Below are 26,153 nucleotides of genomic sequence, written 5' to 3'. Positions count from 1 at the left end.
TCATAATTTAACTGAGAATGAACATTAAACAAACAGTACTGTATGTAATTTCTGCTTCTAGGGGTCTCTCAATCAAAAACAACAATAAAAGACCAACTTTGATGACATCATAAATTAGCATGGCATCATGGGAGTTGACTTGTTCATTGTTAAACAGCCACCATTGCCAGTGAAAATCTACCTGACTCAGACAGACACAATGCCACAGACGAGATGATGCATTAAAGTTTTTTTAATATTCATTCAATTTATGTAATTTCATTGTAAGCGAATTGCTGACAAGTAATGTTAACTTTGTACTGTAATGATATGAGGTGAATTCAATAAGGGGGTTACCCAGAACTGTAATCCAAGGTCCCAAAATGAGCCATAAATAATTATGTTGAACATTGTTTCAGCAATATAATTTTACAGTACACATACGTTTGTGTACAACTACATGTGATCCACTTGCCTTAGTAGCACATCATAGTAAGCTGGATCGATATTGAAACGTCAAAGCAATAACTTAGGTTTCTACAGGATTACTGTGTTGCAAAATGAAAAGCAAATAATGAAATTCAGTTATGCAGTGTGACAGGAATAATTCTGTATTACCTTTACTGAGTATAATCCTATGCAATTACTCAGAGGTAGTTCTCAACTCATGGAATTAAAGGTTATATGACACTGTTGAAAGGATCAAATAAAACACATTGTTAAGTTTGAGTAAAATCATAGATTTCTATGGGTTTGAAGATTGCTGGAAATATTTGGGATTATGTCAGAACACAACTTTACAACATATGTAACATCTAGTCATTTTTAGATATGTTAAAGTGGAGATATTACATTATCCACTGTTTTCAAAAGGAGGCCGTGCAAGAAAATGTAGTCTAGTGCAAAATACAGAATTATAGAGTCAGATGAAAAAAGCTTTTGCTTATCCGCCACTTTATTTTCACTGGAAGAGGAAACAGCAGTATCCAGTGAAAGATTTCTAGGCAGCGAAGATGCAGAAGAAGAGAAAGGGGCATAAATGTTTAATGCAAGACCATGCAAGCGTCACATACAGAACTTGTTTGCATTGGTCTCCAAATTGTGGCAGCCCCTGATTATTTGGTTTGCTGTGTAGTGTCATCATCAGGACAGTTTTGCAACAAACAGTACATCAGACCGTATTTCATCTGCAGTTGCTGGACTGTCAACTGAAACATTTTCACCTTCCTCGACGCAGATCTCTTTTCAAAAAGCCATATTTTCATTTGGGTCATTCCCATTGTATAACATCTATCAAACCAGCCCTTGGGATTAAGGCTGGAGAGCCATTATAGAAGATGATTACAAGAAAAGAGGGATAAAACACTTTTCTGTATGATGTCTTGCTGTTGTCACCCTTGAAATGCAAGACTGTCCTTGATGCACAAGTCTTTGCTCCCTCAGTAGATTTCTTTCTGTTTGTGCTTCTCACTGAAAAGCTGCAGCCTCCAGTGTCCTTATTAGAGAGTGTACGGTCCTCTGCAGTAATGGAGGCTGACGCTCTGTGTCATTTCTTTTTTCTCACCTTGTAAAAAAAGTAATCTGACTTTTTTTTTGCTTCAGTGGATATTGCACACCTTCCTATTACAGCCCTATACATAATCAAATTTGGTGGATTTTACGGACTCAGATGGTGACACACTTTGAAATTAAAGTATTAGAAGAACGAATCTCAAGTACATCTATATGAAATACTATATGAAACCGCAACAATCTTTAGTTTGGTATATTGGTGTTCACTGACACTTTCGGACCGTTGGATGGATAATTTAAAAGCATAATTAATCAGATTTTTTTTTTTTTAAATGGCAGTTGAAGCAGAGGAGAAGGAGGTAGGGCAAAGATAGCACACAGCAGCCCAGGGATGACAGGGAGATTATGCAAATGTTAGAAATGAGGGTTGCGTACTGCACCCTTTGTCATGAGGGAAATGTCAAGAGGAGTGACTGGAATACTCATTAACCTGAAAAGCCTGCCGAAAAATATCGTGCAAAGAAGAGTTTTTTAGTAATATTTTTAAATGTTTGGGAAATACTGACAGGAAATTACTTATTATGTAAATGTACCTCATGAGCTTAAGATACTGTAGCTATTAACAATGATCAAGACAAAGCACTATAGTCTGTATAATGAATTGGTTTCATGTTGAAAGTCTTTTTCTGCGATGATGAAAGGCATTACCAGAACATTTCAATAAATAAGGTGTTAGCATTATGCAAATTTGTAGCTTCCTGTCTAATATGCTTTCTTATTTTAATTATACTGTGTGTGCAAGAAAGAAAGCAGGGAAGAGGAGAAGAAGGAGGGCGGGAGTTCGTGTCCCCTTGGCTCAACATGTCAAACACAGGAAATCCCTGTCAGGGCTCAGACAGCTGCTCCTCCTGCTTCAGGCTCCATTGACTCCTGATGGATGCTGCTGTGGGCTTCCGAGGGTTAAGAGAGACGTTAGGTGAATTTACTTTGAGTGTGTAACACCTGTATCTTGGTATTTTCCCCAATTACCCAGCTCTTCACCTGCTGGCATTACATACTACTGAACAGTCATCCAGTGGTTAAAACCACATCTGAAAAAGGACGTAGCCAGCGTCATGTCACCCACTAGTTTGTGGACTAGCAGAGTCTTGCATTTTAGCAGTTGCCATCTTGGTTTTAACCCATTGAAGCCTGGACAGCGGGTACGTCGTTTTGTAGTATTTGTATAAGCTCTCAAATACTTTTTGAATTTAATTTCTACCTGCTACAGAGGCTGAAAAATCTATTATTTAGTAGAAGCGTTGACACTTCTGTTGAATTTCCAGAAAAACTTCAGGTTTTAGGGGCTTATTTTAAGAATCTCCCAGAGGTTTAACAGGCGTTTTAGGCATCAATGGGTTAATCGTCACTGTGTTGTTTTGTTGGAGCAAGAAGTGACCATATTTGGACAAGAGGGGGGAACCAATTTATAAAATATGGCTGGTGCTTGATAGCTAGTGTAAGCGACGTGGGTACACTGTCAGAAACAATGGGCTAAATTTGTACCTTTAGGGGTACAACAGCTTGTCACTGGGACAGTACCCTTAACTTTGGATTGGAACCATATACTTTATTTACCCTTTTAACCCTCAAAAAAGTACATGTAATTAGTTGAGGTCCAATAATGAGCCCTTGGGGGTACATTAAGGTAGATTGTATCTTGGGGGACAGAAATGGAGTCCCGTTTTACCCTTATTCCTGATAGGGCTAATTATTGGACTTAAGTTAAATACCTTTTTGAGGGCCAAATGGGTAAATTTATGTTACCATTATGTCAATATCAAGGGCACAACAGCTGTACCTTTTTCGATTGTACTGCTCCAGTAACAAGCCGTTGTACCCCTAAAGGTACAAATTCAGCCCTTTATTTCTGACAGTGTAGATATGAAGGAAGAAATCAGTACAATACAGTCCGGGTCTGTCTCATAACTTTTTAGTTTTCTATACATTTTAAGCCCGTCTCAATACAACTCTCTTCTTCTCCACATAACCACTACCGCCCTGCTGAACAGCGCCCCCCAGGTCAATAACATTATAACAGTATTTTAACCTACTGTAAACACCAGGAAAGAACATAATGTTTCTATCACAGTATTATTAATATATCCCATTTTCACTCTTACACTAGCTTGGTTAGAAAAGTGAATAACAGACTTCAAAGTGTCTTTTAGTCCAGTAAAACACTGAGCACATTTTTAGGGGACCAAAAAGTTACAATTAACTTCAATGAGTCGAATGAGGCTTTAAGACTAAAACAAGGACAGCTCCGTGGTCACGGCTTGTCAATCACAAGGTAGCCCTAAAGCATACCTTGCTTAATGGGACCATCATTTGCAAAATTAACAAGCTGTACTGAAGAAGACTTACAAGTAGCATTTGAGATCATGGACTCAATAGGAAACTAGGGTAATAAACTAGAAATAATAAATCTAGTCCAATGTTATGAGGCGTGGACGTTCATTATATTTAAACTCTAAATAAAATACAATTTTACGAGAATTAGATGCCATGCAACTTTTAATATAAACCTAGTACTCATCAATTAAAAGTATTTAGTTTAAAATTAGTATCACCACATGGAAATGAAATGCAATGTAACTTTTAAAATAAAACTATAATGCATCAATTAAATCAACTCAATTAATTAAATGAATTTCATTTAAAAATTCAGTACTATTGCATAATTATACTTTTACTAAGAGCAATGTTGGAATATTGCCCACAGAGCACTCTGTGTGTTACACATTATGATATGATAGAATGATAAACCAGAAGGAGCTAGATAATTAAGTTGTGTGTCAAATCAAGGGCCAACATCTGGATTTTTCCAAGACACTTACAAAGTAGAAATTTAACTTCTGTTATGATTCAGACAAATATAAAACAAGAACAAGGAACCCAAACAGCCACATTTAGATTGAATTTGCTCTTTCTATAGCCCTACTTCAGTTATATTGTTATGCTGCTCTGCCCGTTTTGTACTTTTCCATTTTCCACTGTTCATTACCTTGTTTGATTAGCAGTTTGCAGCATTTCGCAAATGGTTTCATGTCTTTAAAACTGTCACAGCTACACTTCCAAGGATTGCTTTATGTTCCTTGCAACCACCTGGAACTTGGTTCCTCAGACAGTTTGAAAATCGATGAAGGGTTTTAGCTGCAGGTGTACAGAGAGAGAACGATTGTCGAGACTCTGCCACAAATCTTCTATTTGCATAATGTGCTTTATCTCAATCATGTCAAAGGGACTTTTCAGCACTGCGTGACAGAATATCCCAAACTTTCCGCTCAGACCAGAAAACTCAGATCTGTGGGTTTGGATGATCTAGCTTAATGTTTCTCAGCAATTCTCTCTAATCCTTTGTTTGCATTAAATGCTCGGTTGATAGTGGAGCGGTTTACACAATTTGATCTGTGACGCGATTAGGACAAGGTGATCTGTTCTGCAAAATGTGCAAAAAGGACATTTTATGTTTACCTTGTTCACTTTCAGGCAAGAAGCTTTTAGACCACTATTTTTGGCACAGTAACAATCTAACAGAAGGGAGCATTCATTCGGGCATTGTTCATTACTGTATCTTGGAGAAGTTGTGTGCCCAGCAAGGCCGGTCTGGCCTCTGCAGAAGGCTGTCCTGGGGCCTGCTGGAGGCGATATTAAAGGTGAAGACACTTTATCACAAAATGGATGAACCTTCAAGTAGATCCGGCAGCAGCTTGGGGGGGCACCTGTGAACCTTGGTGCAGTCTGATGGCGCGGCACATTTTAGAAAGAAGCAGAAGTACAGTGTTTCTGTGAAATATACTAGGAATGCAATTCTGAGAAAAAATATTTGGTCCAGAAACTAACCTTTAAGCTTTTCCAGTAATGTGACTTTGCACTAGTGTCTTCAGTTAGATCAGAGGTGTCAAACTCTGGCCCGTGGGCCAAATTTGGCCCGCAGTATAATTATATTTGGCCCGCGAGGAAATACCAAATGACAACCAGAGCTGGCCCGCCGGTATTATACAGCACAAATAATACTACAAATCCCAGAATGCTCTGCTGGTGTTTTGGCTTGAACACAGTAGATCAGTGTGGAGCAAACTGAGCAACAACTAAAGTTGTCTTTATGCACTTTTTCTTGCTAGTCCAAGGCTAGAATGGCTGCACATTCATTGAAGGATATTATTATTAGTCATTTGGTTTATTATTGTTATTTTATTCTTACATTTATTTTTAGCCTGTGGAAAAAGATTACCGTTAAATTTAAATTTAAAGAAGGCCGCATATAAAATAAAGGGACATACGTTTTTTATCTAAATTTTATTGAAGAAATGAATGCCTTTGATGTGTTTGTTTGTTTTATTTGATATTCGGTTTTGCATGTTTGCAATATTAAGTTATATCAAGCTTTGCTTGTTCCATTTCGTTTGAACTTGTTTAGGTCCATTTTTTCAATAAATATCAATGTTGGCCCGCGACTTTGTCCAAGTTTTAAATTTTGGCCCACTGTGTATTTGAGTTTGACACCCCTGAGTTAGAGACATATAACAGCAACTTTTCTCTATTAAAATGTCTAAATACCTGTGTGATATTTTTTTAGTTGTGTTGTTACATCATCTCAAATGTTTCCAGCAATTTTCAAACCCAGAGGAATCTGTAATTTTAGTTAATTTGGTTGCCTGTCACATGGCGTCACATCCCCTTTGCACATGCATCAGCGACATTTTTATGATATACCTTTAAGATTGTAAAATACTGATTAAACTTTGGCTGGTTTTCATTATGTGTTTTACGCAGATGAAGGAATTTAAGAATTAGATGTCTGGATCCTATGTTATGAGAGAAAGCAGCTGTACAAACGTTGCCAGCAGCTCGGCTCGCACCTTCTTCCGGATATCCTTTTCAACAAAACACCATCAGAGAAACCCTGATTTTCAATTGCTTTTTTTTTTTTTTACCTGTTTTAATCAGGATTTCGATCGCAGTGGAGAACTCTGCTGATAATTTGGCTCCCAGTAAAAGCCTCCTCAATGACTGGATCTTAAATTATCTGAGAAACAAACCCACCCAGGGTTAGTGCAGCACCCCACGGATGTCTCCGTCTGGCAAACAGCATCAGAAAACATTTATTTAAATTGAACATAAAACTGCTTTTATTTAGTGATGGTTCAGGTTCTGATCACAACATCTCTGTAATAAACTTCCTGAATGACGGCAACTCCCATGACTCCACTGAACTACACAAAATTAAATTTTCCTTTTTTATGTTATTGTTGTGATTGAGGGTCCCTTCGCAACAGGAAAGGACATATTGTGTACAGAAAAAGTCTAATTACAAATGTAAGACCCATTACTTTTAAAATCTTAACTGCAGTAGCGTTTCTTACACAAAGCCAACAGTGAGTAATTGTTCATTAAGTCGCTGTTGAGTGGGACTAAAACTACTAATTACTGTAATTATCAATTTATCATTAAATTACTTTCTTGATTAAATAATTAATCGTTTTGTCAAGAAAGAATGGAAGAAAATAGTGAAACGTGCTTGTTATAATTTTCCACTTGAGGTAATTTTCTCAAATAGCTCATTTTATGAAACAAACAATGGATGCTAGAACAAAGAAGCACATACATATAATCTTCAAAATGAGCAACTGAAACTTGCAAATTAATCAACTATTTCTCACAGCTCTACTCTTTTTTTCGCACTTTTCTATAATAAAATTGAGAAGAAGTGACATCCACAAATAATAGGACCAAACAAAAATGAGCAAAGTCACATACAGCCAGAATAATATTAATAACTGAAGTAGTAAGCGCAAAAAAGCACCAGTGGCCATTTATACTGCTGCAGCTTGTTGTCTGTGACCACACAGAAGTTGCTGTTGGCTATATCAGCAGGATACAATGAAAAATGCCGGCAGAGCCAAGAAGCTATTTATCACATCTGAAGCACTGATAAAGAAACTATTGTGATGTGTCAGGGGATGAAAAAAACCCTGATTTAAATGCAGAATGTCAACTATTATTTCAGTCGTCTGTTGTCAGGAACGTATGCCAGCTACTGAAGGTAACATCTCGACTGACGCAGCCTGACAGTCTAACATCAAATGTAGTTGCGGGGAAGTTTTCAGCAGCTCTTTGACAACATGAGGATGAGCACCTCAAGGCCCGCCGCAGCTCGCTCTTCACCCGGGCCCACGCCTGATTAGACAGCACCGTTAATGTTTGCTTTGCTTCATGCGAGGAAGCAGAACACACTTACTCACTTTACTCTTCAGCTAAGGTTTAACAGAATTTTATCTCAAGAGCTTTGCAATGTGGATTCTCCTTGGTAAAAGGAAAGTCCCATGGTTGTCAGGTGAGTCGTTTTACCACGGAGCAGAAAAGCTCATTTCACAGTGCTTAGAGGAATGTCTTTGATTTACAAATCACTCACACTGAGAGGGAAAATGTCATTCAGTCATTTTGAAATCTAATTTATAGTTGCCCCAGAACCTTTTGTCATGTACCTTTAAAAAAAAAAAATCAGGATCAGAGAATTAAACAGAAAAAAAGCTCTCCAGCAAAACTGCTCAATAGCCGACAATGACATGCAGTTACTATTCTCTCCTGAAGAATATAAAAGCATTATCAAAATTTCTGTATGTGAAGTGTGTATCCTCGGGTCAAACTGACACATTTGTGCAAAATTCTTTGCTATTAACGTGGCTCAGAACTTTACAGCTCCTGGAAAATAGGACAGGGTTGGATTTCTCAGGCTGCTGCCGACGCAGACAAATCATTTGTGCTTACACTGCTGATGTGAAATAATAGTTTTTAATGTCATGTCATGGCTGTCAATAAACAGGGCTCATCCTTCTTAGCAGCAGCAAGGATTCAGGGTTTATTTTTGAAGTAATAGTTTTACTGACAATGGCAGTTTTTATGTTTAGATTTAACACTGTGCTGAAAACCAACTTTCTCCTACATTTATTTTTTAGTTGATATAATATTCCTATTTATTATATGGAATTCATTCAGATTGTGGAATCCATTCTAGTTGCAATTTCATCACATTGGTCATGCTGTAAGTTGACAGCTGTAACTAGCCAATAGCTAATTTTTAAAATTTCAAACCTCCGTCTAAATGATAATGTGATTTCTGTAGAAATACTCTGCAGTGGGGGAGCTGTATATTTCCAGCAAGCACCAAATTGAGGGAACTGTGTGGGATGAATAATATGTACGAAATAACATGTTCTGTCACCGCTGCCCTCTTGCCCTCCATGAGCCTCCCCTGCACTGTGGGGATAAATAGAGAGTGGGTCCATTTCCCTCCGGGACTTACAGCCTGCTGATATCGGAGCAGAGTTGCTGACAGATGTAATACCAGGACTGGTTGCCGTTTGGCTTAAGAAAATAGCCGTGCCAACAAATACTTTCAGTTGATCCATCAACTTTGAGGCCAGAGTGTAACTACATCTCCACCCTGCTGTGTTCTCAAATACACTTTCACAGATTGTTAGCGGAGTCATCAATACAAGCTTGAGTGGATCATTTTTTGTTTCAGAGAGCAAAGATTGGACCCAAGCAGTTCATAACACTCAATTTAACAAGCTAGTCCAGAGCACAGCACCTGTTGGAGCACTAAAGTTGCTTCATTGCTCCCTTTCCTTTCCTTTATTATAATGGAGGCAAATAGTCAGTCTGAAATTAATTGCCTCAGCTCTTGGTGCAAGGATTTAAAAAAAAAAAAAAAAAAAATACCAGTAGCGGTGCTTCTGAAAATTCATCTGCCAAAAAGAGACTTTCCCCCTAAAATCAACACCATTTGTTTTTAGTACAGCAGCTTCAAACGGCCTATATTTACATTTGTAGTTAGCAGCACACTGTAGTGGCCGTAATATTAGAGTATAAAGGATGACAATAATAATAATAATAGTTATAATTTTATTTATAAGCACCTTTCAGAACACCTAAGGTCACTGTACAACAAAACATAAAAATAATTTAAAAACAGTGGCAACAAAATACAACATCGAACGGTATTGAGATGGTGAGTGGGTGACTAGGTGGCGTATGCTTGTCTGAACAGATGAGTTTTGAGTCTGGATTTGAAAAGTGGCAAGGAGTCAATGGTGCAGAGGTCAGGAGGGAGATTGTTCCAGAGCCGGGGAGCAGAGCGGCTGAAGGCTCTACTGCCCATGGTGACGAGGAGGCAGGAGGGACAGAGAGCTGGAGGGTGGAGGAGGAGCGGAGGGAGCGGGCAGGAGTGGAGACGTGGAGGAGGTCTGAGATGTTCAGTGGAGCCAGATTGTGGAGCACTTTGAAAGTGATGAGGAGTATTTTGAAGTTGATCTGGTGTTTTATTGGAAGCCAGTGGAGTTCTTGGAGGATGGGGGTGATGTGGTGAATGGTGGGAGTCGGGTTATGATGTGTGTCCACTAAGTCCACTCCACTAATGGAGCGTGAGGGGTTGTGTATGGGGCAAACCAACACAGGACCGACTGGTATTCATGTCCTGCGTAAATCCAAAAGTCAACATTGTTATTTGTAGTTCTGTATCATAGGCCATGCATGTATACCCGTGTCATCTAAATCAGCTATTCTCAACCTTGGGGTCGGGACCTCAATTGGGGTCGCGAGATGATTTCTGGGGGTCGCCAAATCATTTTGGAAGTCAGCTCTGTCTCCACTGTGTTAAAGTGTTCATGAGTTAATGTGTTTTTGGTAACTTAATGTTCTTTTTTGGTCTTTTTGGTCATTTTGTGTCTTTTTTTTTTATCATTTTGTGTCTTTTTTTTTTTATCATTTTGTGTCTTTTTTGGTCATTTTGTGTCTTTTTTTTGTCATTTTGTGGGGTTTTTTTGGTCATTTTGTTTCTTTTTTGGGTCATTTTGTGTCTTTTCTGGTCATTTTGTGTTTTTTTTGGTCATTTTGTGTCTTTTCTGGTCATTTTGTGGTGGTTTTTTTTGTCATTTTGTGTCTCTTTTGATCATTTTGTGGTCAATTTGTGTCTTTTTTGGTCATTTTGTTTCTTTTTTGAGTGATCTGAACTGTCGGTGTGAGATTCTGTTCAGTGAGTGGGGGTCACGGACAACATGCATGTTAAATTGGGGGTCGCGACTCAAAAAGGTTGAGAACTACTGATCTAAATCATGCTTCACGTCGCACTTTATGTTCCCTATGTAAGTACCTCACTTCCGGTAGATAAGTCAGTTTATTTTACTTTCTTAACTTTGCTATGTCTAACCATGTACTTCTTTTCCTAGCCTTAAGAAAATAGTTTTGCTGCCTAAATCTAACGAGATTGCGACTGTTTCACAACAATGTTTAAGTATGAGGATGTGCAGATCTCCTGCTGGAGGTAAGAGGGCTAGTTTTGATAACGCTCCTTCCGGTGGTATTTGAGGGTAAAATAGATGTGGTGACATATGGTTTAGAGGACTAGGCGGCCAAAAATATCAAAACTCTTAGTAAAGTGGGTTAAACTTGCTGAATGAGCCAACAAACAAAGGTTCACATGGGAAGTAATGAGCTCACTAATGCTCACTAATGGAAAACTACAGTTAAAAAAAAACGCTGCTTGAGGCTGGTTTCAAAAGTGAGTCAGGCCTCATATAGAGACTACTTCTCAAACTATAGAGAATATTTCTCAAACTATAGAGAATACTTCTCAAACTGGACATCCTGGGTCATATGTCACTGTCTCAGTGGTACTTGAATATACACACCTAAACCAACAAAGCCCCTCTTACTTTGTTTAATGCAGCTCTAAACGCCTACTCGAGCTTAGCTCTCAGCTGAACATGCAAAGCAGCCTCCTAACTCTGATTTATCACCAACAACATTTTCTTATCTTCAGAATTTAATAAAAAGTTAACTTAAATATATTTTTAAAAAACACTATTTGTTTTTCATAGAAAAGCATGTGTTTTCCCAATTATATCTGGACTGAAACAGAGCAGTTTGTATAAAAAACAACAGTTAACTGTAAATTGTTTTTGATAAAATATTGATTAGTTATCAATGGCATATTTTAGAATAATACTCCAAGATTAAAGATCATTTGTAAGATAGCATTGTAATGGCAAACAAATCAATGTGTTTGTATAACATAAGGAAAATGGTCTAACATATAATAAGCTGTTAAAAGAGGAAATTACTGACCCCAAAGATGCAAATGATTGTAGAACATGCTTGTTTTCTGAATTTTCTAAATAGACATGGTGGCACATTTATTTTACAGAAAACATATGGAAAGATAGATCACAGAAATCACAGTCTTCTTTAATGCAATCTAATTTCACACATCACCATGCAGATGTCCTCCTTATTAACAGCAGATCATCTCCCCATGAGTACATTTGAAACCCATTATAAACAACGACACAGCAAGCTAGAAAATTGCTTCCTTTCATTTTGTTTCATCTTCTGCTTCTTTGATACCCAAATATTCTGCAGCAGCACTTTCTGTCAATAACATAGAAAAGCCAGGCTACAGAGGAAGTGCACGGCTAGTTATTAAGAGCATACAGACCCAGAAAAAAATATGAAGGCTTGTTTGCCTCCGTTACTGGTCTCTTCTCATTAAAGAAAATTCACTGAGAGGTAAAACATTAATTTATATGGATGGTCATAACAGGGTTGCTATTCTCAGACCATATTGTAGGGAGACATGTTCTATCTTAAATCCCACCTGCCTGGGTAGCAACATGATCTCACAGAAATCTGTGAAATAGCCACGGATTTCGCTTAACTCAAAATCCGTGGAATAGCCACGGAATCGCTCAAATTTCCGTGAAACTGACACGGATTTCGCTACAATGCAAGTTAATGAATGTCATATCCCGTGGCTATTCCAACATACAAAGTGATTATGTACATCCACTGACTGAATATTTAGAAAATAAAACATATATTTCTCGCTAGAAATGTGATCAAAATCCGTTTTAATGCAGAAACTAAGTCAAAATATTGATTTTTCACTAAAAATGAGAGAACTGTCCGCCATGTTTTTTTTTCTGACCGCTGGGACCTTGAAAGTCACGTGACTTGGAACAAACCAATAGCCACGGGATATGACTGTCATGAACTTGCATTGTAGCGAAATCCGTGTCAGTTTCACGGAAATTTGAGCGATTCCGTGGCTATTCCACGGATTTTGAGTTAAGCTAAATCCGTGGCTATTTCACGGATTTCTGCGAGACCAGGTTGCTGCGTAGGTTTACAGAAAGGTTAAGGATTAGACCAATGCTTCTAACAGAAGAATTGCAAGGTCAAAATGCCCGTATAAGATTAATTTAAAAGGTATCTTTTCTGCAATTGTGCTTGTTTAGTATGTGGCTAAAAATCAACTGAAACTACATCAGTTAAACATAGTTAAATATATTGTGTTTGTAGGAATTTATCATACAATTTACTTTTTTGGAATCAAGGTTGTACATTGTGAATTGATTTTCTTTAAACTAACTTTGAACCAAAATAGTGCTGCCTCTCCTTTTTTTGGTTGCCTTTAGATCTCCGACACATTTTGGAAAAACTTGATTAAAGACGTCCTGACAAGTATCTAATTGAAACAGAATAAATTAAAATATGCAGCATGAACTCTGTAAAGTTGCTTTAGCTGGAAAAATGAAACTGACTCAAGTGGTCTTTTGGGATATGTGTAATCCTTATGTTGAGTAAACATTACTCAAGCTATTTTTAGCATGCACTCTCCGGGTGTAGCTCTATATTCATGCCTCATATTATAAGTGTCATATAAGTGCCTTCCTGCTTATGTTTAAATGAAGATGCTAAATGCACCTTTTAAATGTAATACAGACCAATTCAGCACCACCAATGTGCAGCCTCAAAATGCATCAAGGAATAGACACAAAACTTGTGATAAAAACTGAACATTTTCGATAAAGTTATTCATTCCGCAGTGTTATTGCATTTCATTACATAACACAGATCTTTTCCTCATCTCTCAGTGTACATCTAATCTGCTCTATAGACTTGTTTACATTGGCAGAGCAAAGGCAGACAGCGAGCATGTGTTTGTGTGCTGCTCAGTGATATTTGAGAGGAGAAACTTGACTCTTACCAGCTTCACATTAAACCACAGTCCAGCCTCATTTTCCCAGCAGTACATCATGGTGAACCAGGGGGCTTATCAATGATCCAGCCCAAAGCCGGCCTCAGATATTAACCTGTAGACTCAGCAAGTCCCTGACAGGTTATCCAGGCTGTGCAGAAAATGCACTCAGACACACCTTGTGTTTGAAATGAATTGAATATACACACATATATTGTGCAATTCACTCTCTGGGTAGACCTCTTTGATCAAATGTTGAGGGTTATGTGGAAAATGGCACACATGCTTCGTTTAATATAGACAAATTACAATGATACATAGGTGGAATTGGGGTCATTCATCTTCTCCCCTCTAATATGAAAGCCATTCATGTGGTTCAAATAAACTGTAATCTCTACCAAATTTTGATGCAAGTACTTTGTACTACTTACACACAACATGTTTTATTTTTTTTCCCATTTGTTCTCCCCATGTTGCAGGCAGGAGCAGGTCACTTCCTGTCTTTAAATCCATCTGAGCCATCCTCGTAATATTGCAGAGAAGGATGAAATTTTAGTTTGGGCTATCTTTGTGGCTCAGCAGTCTATAATAATTATAATGGGATATTATACTGTAATTGATCCCCTGAGGAGAAATTCATTTCTTTTTATCCCCTCAGCCCTGCACAGGGAGGTAAGAGCACAGAGTCAGAGACGGAACAGCGCCTCAGGTACTGTGGGGATTTGCTGTCTTGCTCCAGGACACTTTAGCAGGAGAGGGGGGGCTTGCTGGAACAAGGGGCTAAACCTGGACCTTTTCTGTTCAGGGTCAGCTTCCCTAATGATTTCAACCTCACATTCTCTCCTCCCTGTATTTCACTCCCACTCACCCGCAGCTGTATTCCTGATAAAAGGAGGAAAACACAATCTGTAAAACACAGCCACACTTCCTGCTGTTCGTTAACAGAAACATTTTGCTACCAGGGATTGGTCGGGGTTTTACCTATACTGGTGTTTCTCCTGCCTAAAATCAATTCCAGCCATTTGCTCTCCCTCTCGGGGGCTTTAGCTTGTCCCAGCATGCATTGGATGAAAAGCAGAGAAACAGTAGTCAGGTAGCCAGTTTATCGCTGGCGTATGATCAACTGATTTGCATAAATCATTTGGTATACAGGTGACTAAATCAGAGGGGGACATTATTTATCTGCCTTTTTAATGCTATCCACATCATCTTGTTATGGTTCACAATGTTCTTTATGACTTTGAACTCACCTGAGAGTATCTGTGAACCGCTGTGATCACACCAGTGAGGTTGATTACTGGTCACCAGCCAGATAGTATATGCAGGACTATCAATGAATTGATGGAACAATGCTGCCATTTAAAGCAGATGGGAATTCAAAGCTCCGTGCAGCTCAAACAAGCTGTCTCATTATTAACTCTTGTCTGTTGCCTAACAACTGAAAAACAGAGGGCACGGACGCCACGATGGGCTACTTAGGTGGGGAGGAACGGGGCTATTTACCTGCTACACAGACTCTGTCTTTGTAATTTGTGGATGCTGTCAGCTTTACTGTGTGCATATTGAGTTTTTTCAGGTTATAATGCAGTTGGTAATGCAACTACAGGATCATGGATACATAGAGTTGATTCATTCATTTTCAAACACCCACAAGGTTGCTCCCATTGGCTTTCGTACAATGTTGTATGTATTTTGTCATTTTAATCTTAACAGATTGTACTTGTAATTTGACCCAGTTCTATGTAATTTTTACCTGTTAGAGGGCTGCATAGGCGTGCAAAAAGAATGAAAAGCAGCTACTTAAAAGTAAAGACGATGCGTACAATGCCTGTGTGGGTGTGCAAAGCTTCTGTGGCCACTGCAGCAGCTTTAGTTGATTATAATGGATGCAATCTGCTGCAGGCATGCTGTGGCAGATGTATCTCATGTATTTTGGCTGTAACAAATCACTTGCTGCCAAAAAGTAGCAGCTAAGGTCTTGATGTTTTGATTCAGCGTAGAAAAAAGTGACAATTTTTCAAACCTGCAGCAAGTAAAACTGATTAGTCATCAGAACTGTAGAGGCAACATTACTTTAGTTTTAGATCTCTGTGTTTCCATTGCTACTGTTGTACTGTTCTCCAGCTGCAAATTAAACCTGCTTGTGTAGGTATTTGCACTTAGGGCATCCCGATAAACAGGCTATTTATATACCTGCACCTTCCCCACAACGCCCACCTGGGTGTATTTTGTGTGCTTCTGCTGTACTTTTCTCCAAGCACAGGAGCTGTGCTGCAATCGTCCACAGTGCCAGGAAATATTTAATGTTTATGGCAGCACTGTCTCTCCCACGGGTGTCAAATGAGAGGGAATATTAGTGTTCTGAGTTATTAGGAGAGCAGAGACTGGGGCTGACAATGGAAGACACGAGAGAGAGGAGGCTCGCAGTCTCCTCAGCAACGGATATTTTTAGAGTTGGTTTTTAGTCGCGGCTCAGATGTTAAGAGTGGTATAGGATGAGTGTTGGGAGAGAAATACAGTGCTCATGAAGTTTTCAGCAGTATCTGCAGTATTAAGATCCCCTTCTTTAGACAGGAGATTTGACCTTGCCCTTTATGTACAGATCATTTTGGCGGTTTTGGCACACTGCAACAGGTCATTGGGAAAATTACCTGCAGCTAAACTTGACCATTAGTTATTATTTTTGTATTCATTTCCACTTTGCAAAACCTAAATCACAGCCCAATTATTGAGTTAATTTTGACACAAGTCAATGATTGTCAATCTGCACAGATCATTTTCTCATTTTCAGGGTGATTTTGATACATAACTATAATTAACAGACAATCCTGTACGTCTCTGGAGACATTAACAATGAGGTAAATGGTGGGGTTCTTTTTTCAGGTCTGCTTTCAGGCCAGCTACACATTTCAAATTAATTGCTTTATAATTGTCTTCCTCTATATGTTCTTGTATTCACAAAGTACCATTAGGTGGTCTGGTTCAGTTTAAGTGAGGTCGGTTTGCAGACAGGAGGAGGGGGAGACTCCCTAATTACATCCTGTCCAATGGCAAAATGGAATCCAGCAAAGTGTTTTATTGAAAATCTGATACCTCTTAAGAGGCTTGTTTCATGAGCTAAAATTAATATAAAATATGTAATGAGCAAGGCCCTATAATTACCAAGACCAATTAAAAGCCACTTAAGTTGTATGAAAGTGTCCTCTTGGAGCAGCTTGGCATTTCTGAACCGACGTATGTAAGATAGCAGCTGGAAGAAAACTGGAAGAATATTACTATTTCTCATTCTGTGTATATTATATACAGTATACTATGTGTGTGTGTGTGTGTGTGTGTGTGTGTGTGTGTGTGTGATTTGAAAAGTGTGACATAGTGGAAAGTCCGCTACAAAACAGAAAAAAAAGAATACTGGGAGCAGGGATTGAGTGTCTTGTTTGGAGGCTGCTCCCTGTCACTGAGTTTGAATTGGGTCCTTGAGTCAAGGGACCATGTCTTTGACCATCCTGTACTTAGAGGGGGATGGATGGACAGATGCATGGATGAATGGGTAGTGTGAACAATAAAACAAATTGTTGTGTCTACCCTACAACTAACAGAGTTACAATGCCAGGCCCGTGGAGGACCTTGTTCAGTACGCCTCAACTCCCACAGGCCGGGTTCTTATCCCTCCGGTCCTCCTGGGTTTCTCTCCAGAGGTTAAGCAATGCTGCAGCCTGCTGCTTGTGCCGTGAGAAGAGAAGGAAAGGAAGGGATGAGTGCTCTGCTTCCACACGGCAGATGTTGGGGGAATGGGGGACTGAAGTACCAGTGAGGCAAAGACATAGAATCCAATGATTGATAGAGTCTCTGAGAGCAGAGAGCTGTCGCTATGCTGCTGAGGCTAAATTTCCCATGTGCCTTTCTGGGTAGTGTAAGTGTAATGACACAGAGAGGTAGATGGATAAACCTCTGTTTTGGTTCTATCGAAGCCTCGGCGATCAAGATTGTAGAAAGATGCACAAATATTGTGAACTGTCAAGTGGTCTACATGCATATTTTTTATATCTTTACTTAACCTCCTGAGACCCAAGCTTTTGTTTGGTAAGTATTGTTAGTTTCTCCTAGATATTTTGGATTTGTAGGACCTGATAAATACAAAAACTAAGCATTGTCTTTGAACAGGAATTAGTTTTTGAAAAAAAATAATGGGTTCATTTTACTGTATAACGCAATTAATTCACCAGTGAATAAAACTTTTTATTTCCTTACATTTACACCCTCTCATTTGAAGAATGATAGTAAAAGTCTATTCGTTTTCAAATGAATACTTCCTGATTAGCAGAGTTGGAACTTGTTGCTAATGCTAAAAATAGTCAAACTTGCACAGAACATCAAACTACAAACATTATTAAGCACAAATACACAAGTTTTAGCCATAAAATCTGATCAGCTTTGGTACCTGGTCCACTTTTGTCTGGGTAAAAGCTGTTAATTGACTTTACCCAGATGCTGCCATCTGATTTTTACATTGATTGATGTATTGTTCTTATTCTAGAGTGCATATAGTTAAGCAGAATGAAATATAAGGTCCAAAAAACCTAAAATCTAATGTCCACATATGAGGACGCAGGGTCACAGGAGGTTAAACCTGTTGTTCAGTAAAATTCCTGCAGCCGGCAAATGGACACTGGCATGCTCTTAGCCCACAGTTTGCTTATCAACAAATGTGCCTGAAACATTAGTTTTAACACCTATCAGTGAAACAACAGCAAAAAGGTAGCACAGTTTCAATGACTGTGCATTGGCAGTTCTCCAACAACACCAGAGCAGCCATCATTACTCATGACCACTGCTGTACATGCAGCTCAGGCTATTTAAAGCGCACGTATAGTTAATTTGTCAATCGTACCTTTTAAAAGTGATGTTTTAATCACCATCACTTTTACTCTCATATCAAAACACACTTTACAAAGTGCTTCAAAAGGAGGATAACATCAGAAGATCATGCACACAGGAAAGTAAAATGATGCCTCCAGAGTAAATTAAAAGAATAATTAATCAGAATGAAATGCTTTGTTTTGATTACTTCAAGTATGTTATAATATTACAATCTGGATTTTATTGTACTTTTCAATCTCCACCTTATTATACCACACACCGCTCAGGCTAAAAAACATACAACAGGTCTGAAGTATATGTGAGGTGGAAAAACAGTGAATGGATGTTTTTTCTTAATATGTACCATTTATACCAGAGACCACCGACCCCTTAAAAAGAAAGTAAACAACCAGCCCCCCCATCAATATTCTTATTTATAAGGCTATAGTCTCAGCTGCATGAAACAACAACACAAGAAAAATACTGTACGTGCATTAAACATTTTTGTAGAAGAGTTCTATTTTTCTATTATTTTAGAAACTCATTTATGAACTATATATATATATATACACACACACACACATATATATATATATATATATACACACACACATGTATATATATATATATATATACACACATATATATACATATATATATATATACACACACATATATACATATATATATACATACATACATATATACAAAAATATACATATATATACACATATATATATATACATATATATACACATACATATATACATATATACACATATATATACATATATACATATATATACACACATATATATATACACACATATATATACACATATATATATATACACATACATATATATATACATATATATACATACATATATATACATATATATGAAATAAACACCATGTGAGAATCACTGATTTATTTGTTTTTTATTTTTATTTGTTCATTTATTACAACATGGATGCTGCAATCTTTGAAATTCCTGAGTCTTGATGAAATCTGTGTTCACTGTCAGATTTAAGTTTAAGTTTACCATTTAAGAAATGGAAAAATGAGTAAATCAGGGGAAAGTGTTGCCTGAGTGCAGAAGGGCACATCCCCCAACAATGAGACATGGGCCAGTACACACACAGGAACGAGTCTATTCCTCCAGTGAAGGAACTGCTAATGCATTAACCAGCCAAGTGGATGTATAAGTCAGAACTGTCGTGCTCTAGCTGTGACATGCATCACCACAGGAAACCTATACACGCAGCAGAGAGAGAAAAGCCCCAGTGAAATAGCGAAAGCAAGAGTTAGAAGAGAAAGAAAACATCATTAAATTCATCCACAGCATACAATCAGAAGCATGTTGCAGGCCACTGACTGTAGCCCCTGACTGACTTAACCGGACGTGACTTTTTATACCCATGAGCAAAGCAGCCCAACATCATTGCTAATTTAATGGCATCCCTTTCTCTTTACTCATATTTCCAGTTTCCCAACCTATTAGTATCTGAGCTGGGGCCAGGCTTTGTTTTATGGTGTGAGTCTGGCTGCCATGAACTGAACTAGAGGGTATTATTCCTGCATTGATTGTTCATTGGGCTGGCTTTGTACTGGGTCACGAAAGGGAAATTCATTAACATGCACATTCTCTCTGTGGCATTTTGGCAGGGCGACAAAACTGTTATCCTGAAATGTTGCACTGGGAATTAAAAAGCCTTTGCTTGTTGGTAACCAGGGGACGTCTTTGGCTGCCTTAAGACTTTTGTTCAATACCATTTCCTCTGTTTATACATCTGTGGGGAATTATTGGAGGTATGTGCTGGCCAGTACCTAACAAGCTAAACTAAACTAATCAATGTCACTGGACAATGCATGGTTTACCAGCATTTAAAGTGACTCATTCAATTAGAATTTTAAATAATATATTTCAGGTTTCTTTTCTGTCTCCTTTTCAAAAATGGCTCATTTGTCACAAGACAAGAAGAAGAAGAAATGTATTAAAGAGTAGTTTTTACCTTGAACAACACCAAGCATGCTATGTAATAAGAAAAATGACTCTGAACAAATGGAACCAGTTTTCAATTACAAAATTTATGTACTTCCAAATGCTACCAAATTCCCCCGGTCTCCCTGGCAGGAGCATAAACTGAATTGATGGGTCTCCACGTCTCAAAGTTGCCCCTTGTGGTCCAAGGAAAGATTTTTTTTAATACCTTGCATCCCTCATGCTGTGAAATATTGCACCTGTGTACATTTAATACGGCATGTATCATAAAAAAGGTCCAGAGGATTGAAAAAGATTTGTGTGGGTTAAAAGAAAGAAGAAAACAACTCAAAACTACAACAAATATTCCTGCTGCACAAGAGTTTGAGAAAGCTGCAGCTTTTATTGAAATGAATGTTGGTGTTTTTTTGGCGTTTTTTTTTTACTTGTTTAATTTGGACATTTTTTTTATCTTTTTTCTTCCAAATAGGTGGTCTGTGCATTTCCCAGTCTGTGAAAATACCACGTGAACCAAAAACTGGAGAGTTTGACAAAATCATCCGCAGGCTGAGTGAGAACCCGAACGCCCGAGTCGTCATTATCTTTGCCAATGAGGACGACATCAAGTGAGTGCAACTTTTATCCTGGTTTATCTCACCTACTTTTAAACACTCATTGTCCTCCCTTTAATACATTTACCTGCTATGTTTTTCTGACATGAAAACAAGAGTTTTGATAAGTTGAAGCAAAGCAGTTTAAGAGTTTAAAACGTCTACAGTGATAAATGTTGTTTAGTAATATCTTTACCTGAGGCTGCCTCGGCAGCTGGCATTAAAATGTCACAATGTCTCCCGTGTGCATAAAGAAAATAAATTGCTGCTTCCTTGTGAATAACAGTCTGCTACATTCATGTTTATATTTATAACTTATAAATGACAAGTATGATTATATTTGGGCGTATTCACATTTTCAATGAAGATGTTGTAACAGATATTTCACAGGCAAGTGTAGTAGTCTTAAATAACAAGACACCAAGAAATGGTGTGATCCAAGAAATGGAACAACCTGCAAATAACTACTAAACAGAGGTGGAAATATTTATTATGTCAGAATCTTTCTCTTTATTTCAGGGTTTCCATTTTAAGATACTTTGACTTTTTGTAGAAATATTCAACATTCTGCACACTTTTAGAAAGAATGGAAGTTTGCAGGCAGTGAATTTTTAGGGGGAGACAGCAGGTCAAAACACCTCCAGAATATTACATCATTACCTTTGGAAAATCATACCAAAATCCTGTAATTAGGTTTGCACTAACTTCAGTAATTTTTTTTTTTTAACCTTTATTTAACCAGGGAATATCCCATTGAGATTAAGAACCTCTTTTTCAAGGGAGCCCTGGCCAAGAGGCAGCAAACACAGAATACAGTTACATATTTACATAACATACAGACCTTAAACAAGTCATGAGAAACAAGTGCATGTTATGGAATTGGCCTCAATAACTCTTAGTTTGGATTTAAAAGTGCTCAAAGAAACAAATTCAGTTAATTTCCATTCTTTCTGGTGCATATTCCATGCATAAGGTGCAGAGTAAACAAATGCCCTTTTACCCAACTCCGTACGAGCATAAGGGACAGAAAGCAACAATTGATCTTGTGAACGAAGAGAATAAGATCCTGCATTTCTCACAGTAATTAAGCTGCAAATGTACGTAGGCGGAAAAGTCCCAATATTGCCTTATAAATGAAAGTATACCAATGCCTAGCCCTTCAAGTGGCCAGAGCAGGCCATCCTACCCGAGAGTATAATTGTTGTTGTTGTATGTTATTTTACCCTTTTCGAACAAGATATCATTACATTACCAATGGATTCCTCTTTTTATTTTTACTTTCATATGATATCAGTACCTTCTCTAAAGCCTATGAATTAAAAAGCAAAGAAAACTGATGTTCTGCTGGCATGTCAGTCAAATGCTAATAGGTTAAGCGTTATGAAATGTGTGCATTTTTTCTAAGAAAAACGCTGCCCGAGCATTTTGGAGTGCTTTATATAGAGGGCTGCAGGTTTCTACAGTATCTTGACAACATAGATCACCACTGATGCCGCTGTATAATAGACTAGCATCACCCTATTGCCTTTTTTTATCTTCTTGGGCTATTATCTGTTTGCCTGACATTCTTTTTGCACCGTGAGGATATTATATATTGCCCTATATACTTTGAATGAATAAGCTGTCAATCTGACAGCTGTAGAGGAGGCAGGATGTGTCTGCCACCGTCCATCAGAGACAATACTGTGAATATCATTGCCTCGTCCGAGAGGTACGGTTACAGGGACCCCACTTCCAGGACTGTCATAGGCCAACCAATATGTTCTGTCTGACATATTACACAGCTCAGGATAGACAGACACGGCCAGAAGAGCTTCTTCTACATTTTCTTGGCCTTTCTGAAAAGTTCCAGAAGTTTAAACTACAAGCGCTCAGAGTGGCCACACAAAAAAGTTGAAGAAATCTAAAAAAAAAAAAAAAAAAATAGTCTAACCAAAAGTTAAAATAATGAATACTTTTGCTCACTGCTGATAACATTTCTGTACTTAAGGAACATTCTGAATGCAGGATTATATTTCTACACAGAGGAAATGCAACATTTACTTGTAATAAATGTTTTGAGCAGTTTTTCCACTACTGATGTTACCTTTGCGATACTACTTTAAATTTTTGCGAAGAGTTAGAGAAGGGAGTGCACTACATGCACATTTTTGAGGCCATGCTTAGTTGTTGTGGTGAAATCAACATGGTCTCACAGAAATCCGTGAAATAGCCACGGATTTCGCTTAACTCAAAATCCGTGGAATAGCCACGGAATCGCTCAAATTTCCGTGAAACTGACACGGATTTCGCTACAGTGTAAGTTAATGACAGTCATATTTTTCTGGCGAGATCTTCACCACAAAGTGATTATGTACATTCACTGAGTGAATATTTAGAAAATAAAACATATATTTCTCGCTAGAAATGTGATCAAAATCCATTTTTATGCAGAAACAAAGTCAAAATATTCATTTTTTCACTAAAAATGAGAGAACTGTCCACCATGTTTTTTGTTCTGACCGCTGGAACCTTGAAAGTCACGTGACTTGGAACAAACCAATAGCCACGGGATATGACTGTCTTTAACTTGCATTGTAGCGAAATCCGTGTCAGTTTCACGGAAATTTGAGCGATTCCGTGGCTATTCCACGGATTTTGAGGTTGGGTGAAATGCATTGCATTAAAGGTGTTTTTAATATTTTGTCCACTCCCATGTGTCCTTTCTATCTGATTAAGAGCTTTGCCATACTCAGTTGTCCCTCTCTATCCTGACAATACTTTTCCAAAATACAATTAACAGTGTCTCTGCTTTCCTTGTGGGGGCATAAATGTATCAATTAAAATTCATTATCTATTATTAAGATGGATCGTCTGCATTAAGAGCGAGTTAATTAGCTGTAGGCTGAATCAACACACACAGCACTGTTGTGGCTTTGTAAGGGAAATGTTTCCCAGCAACCAGTTAGTAGGCCAGTGAATTCTGAGTGGAAGTGGGCAGTGATTTGGGGCAGTCTCTTGATGATGACCAGGGCAGAAGTCCCAGTGCTCATTGACTTAATCCGGTCCTGATAACGGGTAATAGTCTGGATATATAGTAATTACAGAAAGCCAGGGGGATTTTAGCGCTGCATGCCTGCTCTATCCTTGAACCCAGTCAGAGTGAGCTGGCAGCCGCCCAATAAGAAACTAACATTTTCTGCATAGAAAGTATAAAGAGTCTTGAGACGTTTTGATGTTGCCTTATAATGTGACTCTTAAACATAAATATACTATGTCTCGCCTCAGCCTTAGAAAGAACAAGAAAAAAATGTGTTTGTGAAAATGGGTTTGCTTTTCATAATCTAGTCAGGTAGACAGATTTGTCCTTTGCTTTGTTTGTTGTGTGAGAAAACAACATGGTTTCATAACATTAAAGATGCAGTAAACAGCATCCAGTGAACACTGAATTCCTCCCCCTGATTATTTTACAAAAATCTTATTGCACGTTTAATTTTTGCTTATTTATCACCTAGAAATGTAACATTTTTATTTAAAAGGCATGTAAAATGTTTAATGTCAAATTAGGTAACTAAAACAACTTTTGTTACAGTTGTAGCCAGGTTTTCTTGTATATAATTTAAAGTATAAAATAAAAAAAAAGTACTTCATATAAAATAAAGTATAATATAATCACAGTCAAGGACTTAATATGACTTTGGAACTGAAATTGGGTTGTCAAAGTTTAGGGGACAGTATACACCTATCCACGACCCTCTCACTGTGTTCGACTTATCAGCCTGTCTAGCCATGTCTCTGTTATGTAATCTCCTGATAGTGAGAAAATCTATTTCTTTCATTTTTCCTACATGCAGCACGTAATTGCATCTTAAGATATTTCACTACATTTCTGGAGCCGAGACTGAGAGAAAAAAAAAATCATTACCAATCAAACACATGTCCCTGGGGTGTTAAACTAAGGTAAAGAGACATAAAGTTAGTTGGATGAGTCACTGCTCGCCCACTCCACATAATGGAAAAAAACTGCAGTAATTATTTTACAACCTTCCCGTCCTTCTTTATGCAACTACAAAGTCTTAGGAGATGTTAGGACAGCATATGCCATGCAGAAAAGCAGATGTTGTCTATAGCACAATAGGATGCTTAATATATATTTTGTCCTGGCATCTTTGGGGAGGTTTGAGGGTCGGTAATGCTTCATATGCCAGGTGGCTGTGTTTAAATTTTATGTTGCTGTGCTCAAGCTTTCTTGATGTAACTCTGCTGCTACAGCAGAGCTCGCTGGCAGTTTTTTACAGCTCCCCATACTAACTTCCATTGGCAACAAGCCTGGACAAATGTGGCAAGGGTGTCATTCTGCCACAGCCAAGAAGAACTACTCTGCACTGGGAATGGATAGTGTGTCTATGGTGGCTTTTCAATTCTACTAAAGTGTCTCGGTGCAACTTGGTGCAGACTCAGAATAGAATATTCTCGTTATGGAATCACCTGTATGACAGCTGCACTTCCTCTTTAGGTTGCATTTTAAATATGAGCTTTCTTTCATGGGTAATAAATCACTGTATGTGCGTGTTAATGCAGAAAATAAATGGAAACAGTGACAACACATTATATTGTAGAACTAAACATTGCTGTTCTCCTCTGTCCCAAAGGCGGCTCCTACAAGCAGCTAAGAAGGCCAATCAAACTGGTCATTTCATCTGGGTCGGTTCAGACAGCTGGGGGTCCAAAATCACCCCAATACTGAACCAGGAAGAGATGGCAGAAGGGGCTGTCACCATCCTACCAAAACGACAGTCCATCAGAGGTATTCATAGTACACATCCTAACTTCATCCCACATAATGCTCATTATTTTCTCACAGTTTTTTTTTAAAGTTTTTTTTTTAATGAAATCTTGATACTTTGGCCACTTTTCTGCTTACTGTAGTGTATTTTTGCGTCCACTAATCATATGTCCCTTCTAGAATCAGCACACATAGTTCTAAGAACCTGGTCTCACAGAAATCTGTGAAATAGCCACGGATTTCGCTTAACTCAAAATCCGTGGAATAGCCACGGAATCGCTCAAATTTCCGTGAAACTGACACGGATTTCGCTACAATGCAAGTTAATGACAGTCATATCCCGTGGCTATTGGTTTGTTCCA

General features: G+C 38.1%; 1 protein-coding gene across 1 annotated transcript in view; it reads left to right on the top strand.

Moving 5' to 3' along the window:
* Nucleotides 1–26,153, top strand: part of LOC131971143 (metabotropic glutamate receptor 4-like) — a 238,266-nt gene that overhangs the window by 167,005 nt on the left and 45,108 nt on the right. Inside the window, exons 4-5 of the mRNA XM_059332455.1 lie at nucleotides 20,906–21,041; nucleotides 25,658–25,812. Of these exons, the coding sequence (XP_059188438.1) occupies nucleotides 20,906–21,041; nucleotides 25,658–25,812 (291 nt within the window). The remainder of the gene's footprint in view (nucleotides 1–20,905; nucleotides 21,042–25,657; nucleotides 25,813–26,153) is intronic.

Source organism: Centropristis striata, chromosome 5, assembly GCF_030273125.1.
Source record: "Centropristis striata isolate RG_2023a ecotype Rhode Island chromosome 5, C.striata_1.0, whole genome shotgun sequence".
Classification (NCBI taxonomy): Eukaryota; Metazoa; Chordata; class Actinopteri; order Perciformes; family Serranidae; genus Centropristis; species Centropristis striata.
The sequence above is the reverse complement of the archived record's forward strand: the minus strand, read 5'-3'. Positions and strand labels throughout refer to the sequence as shown.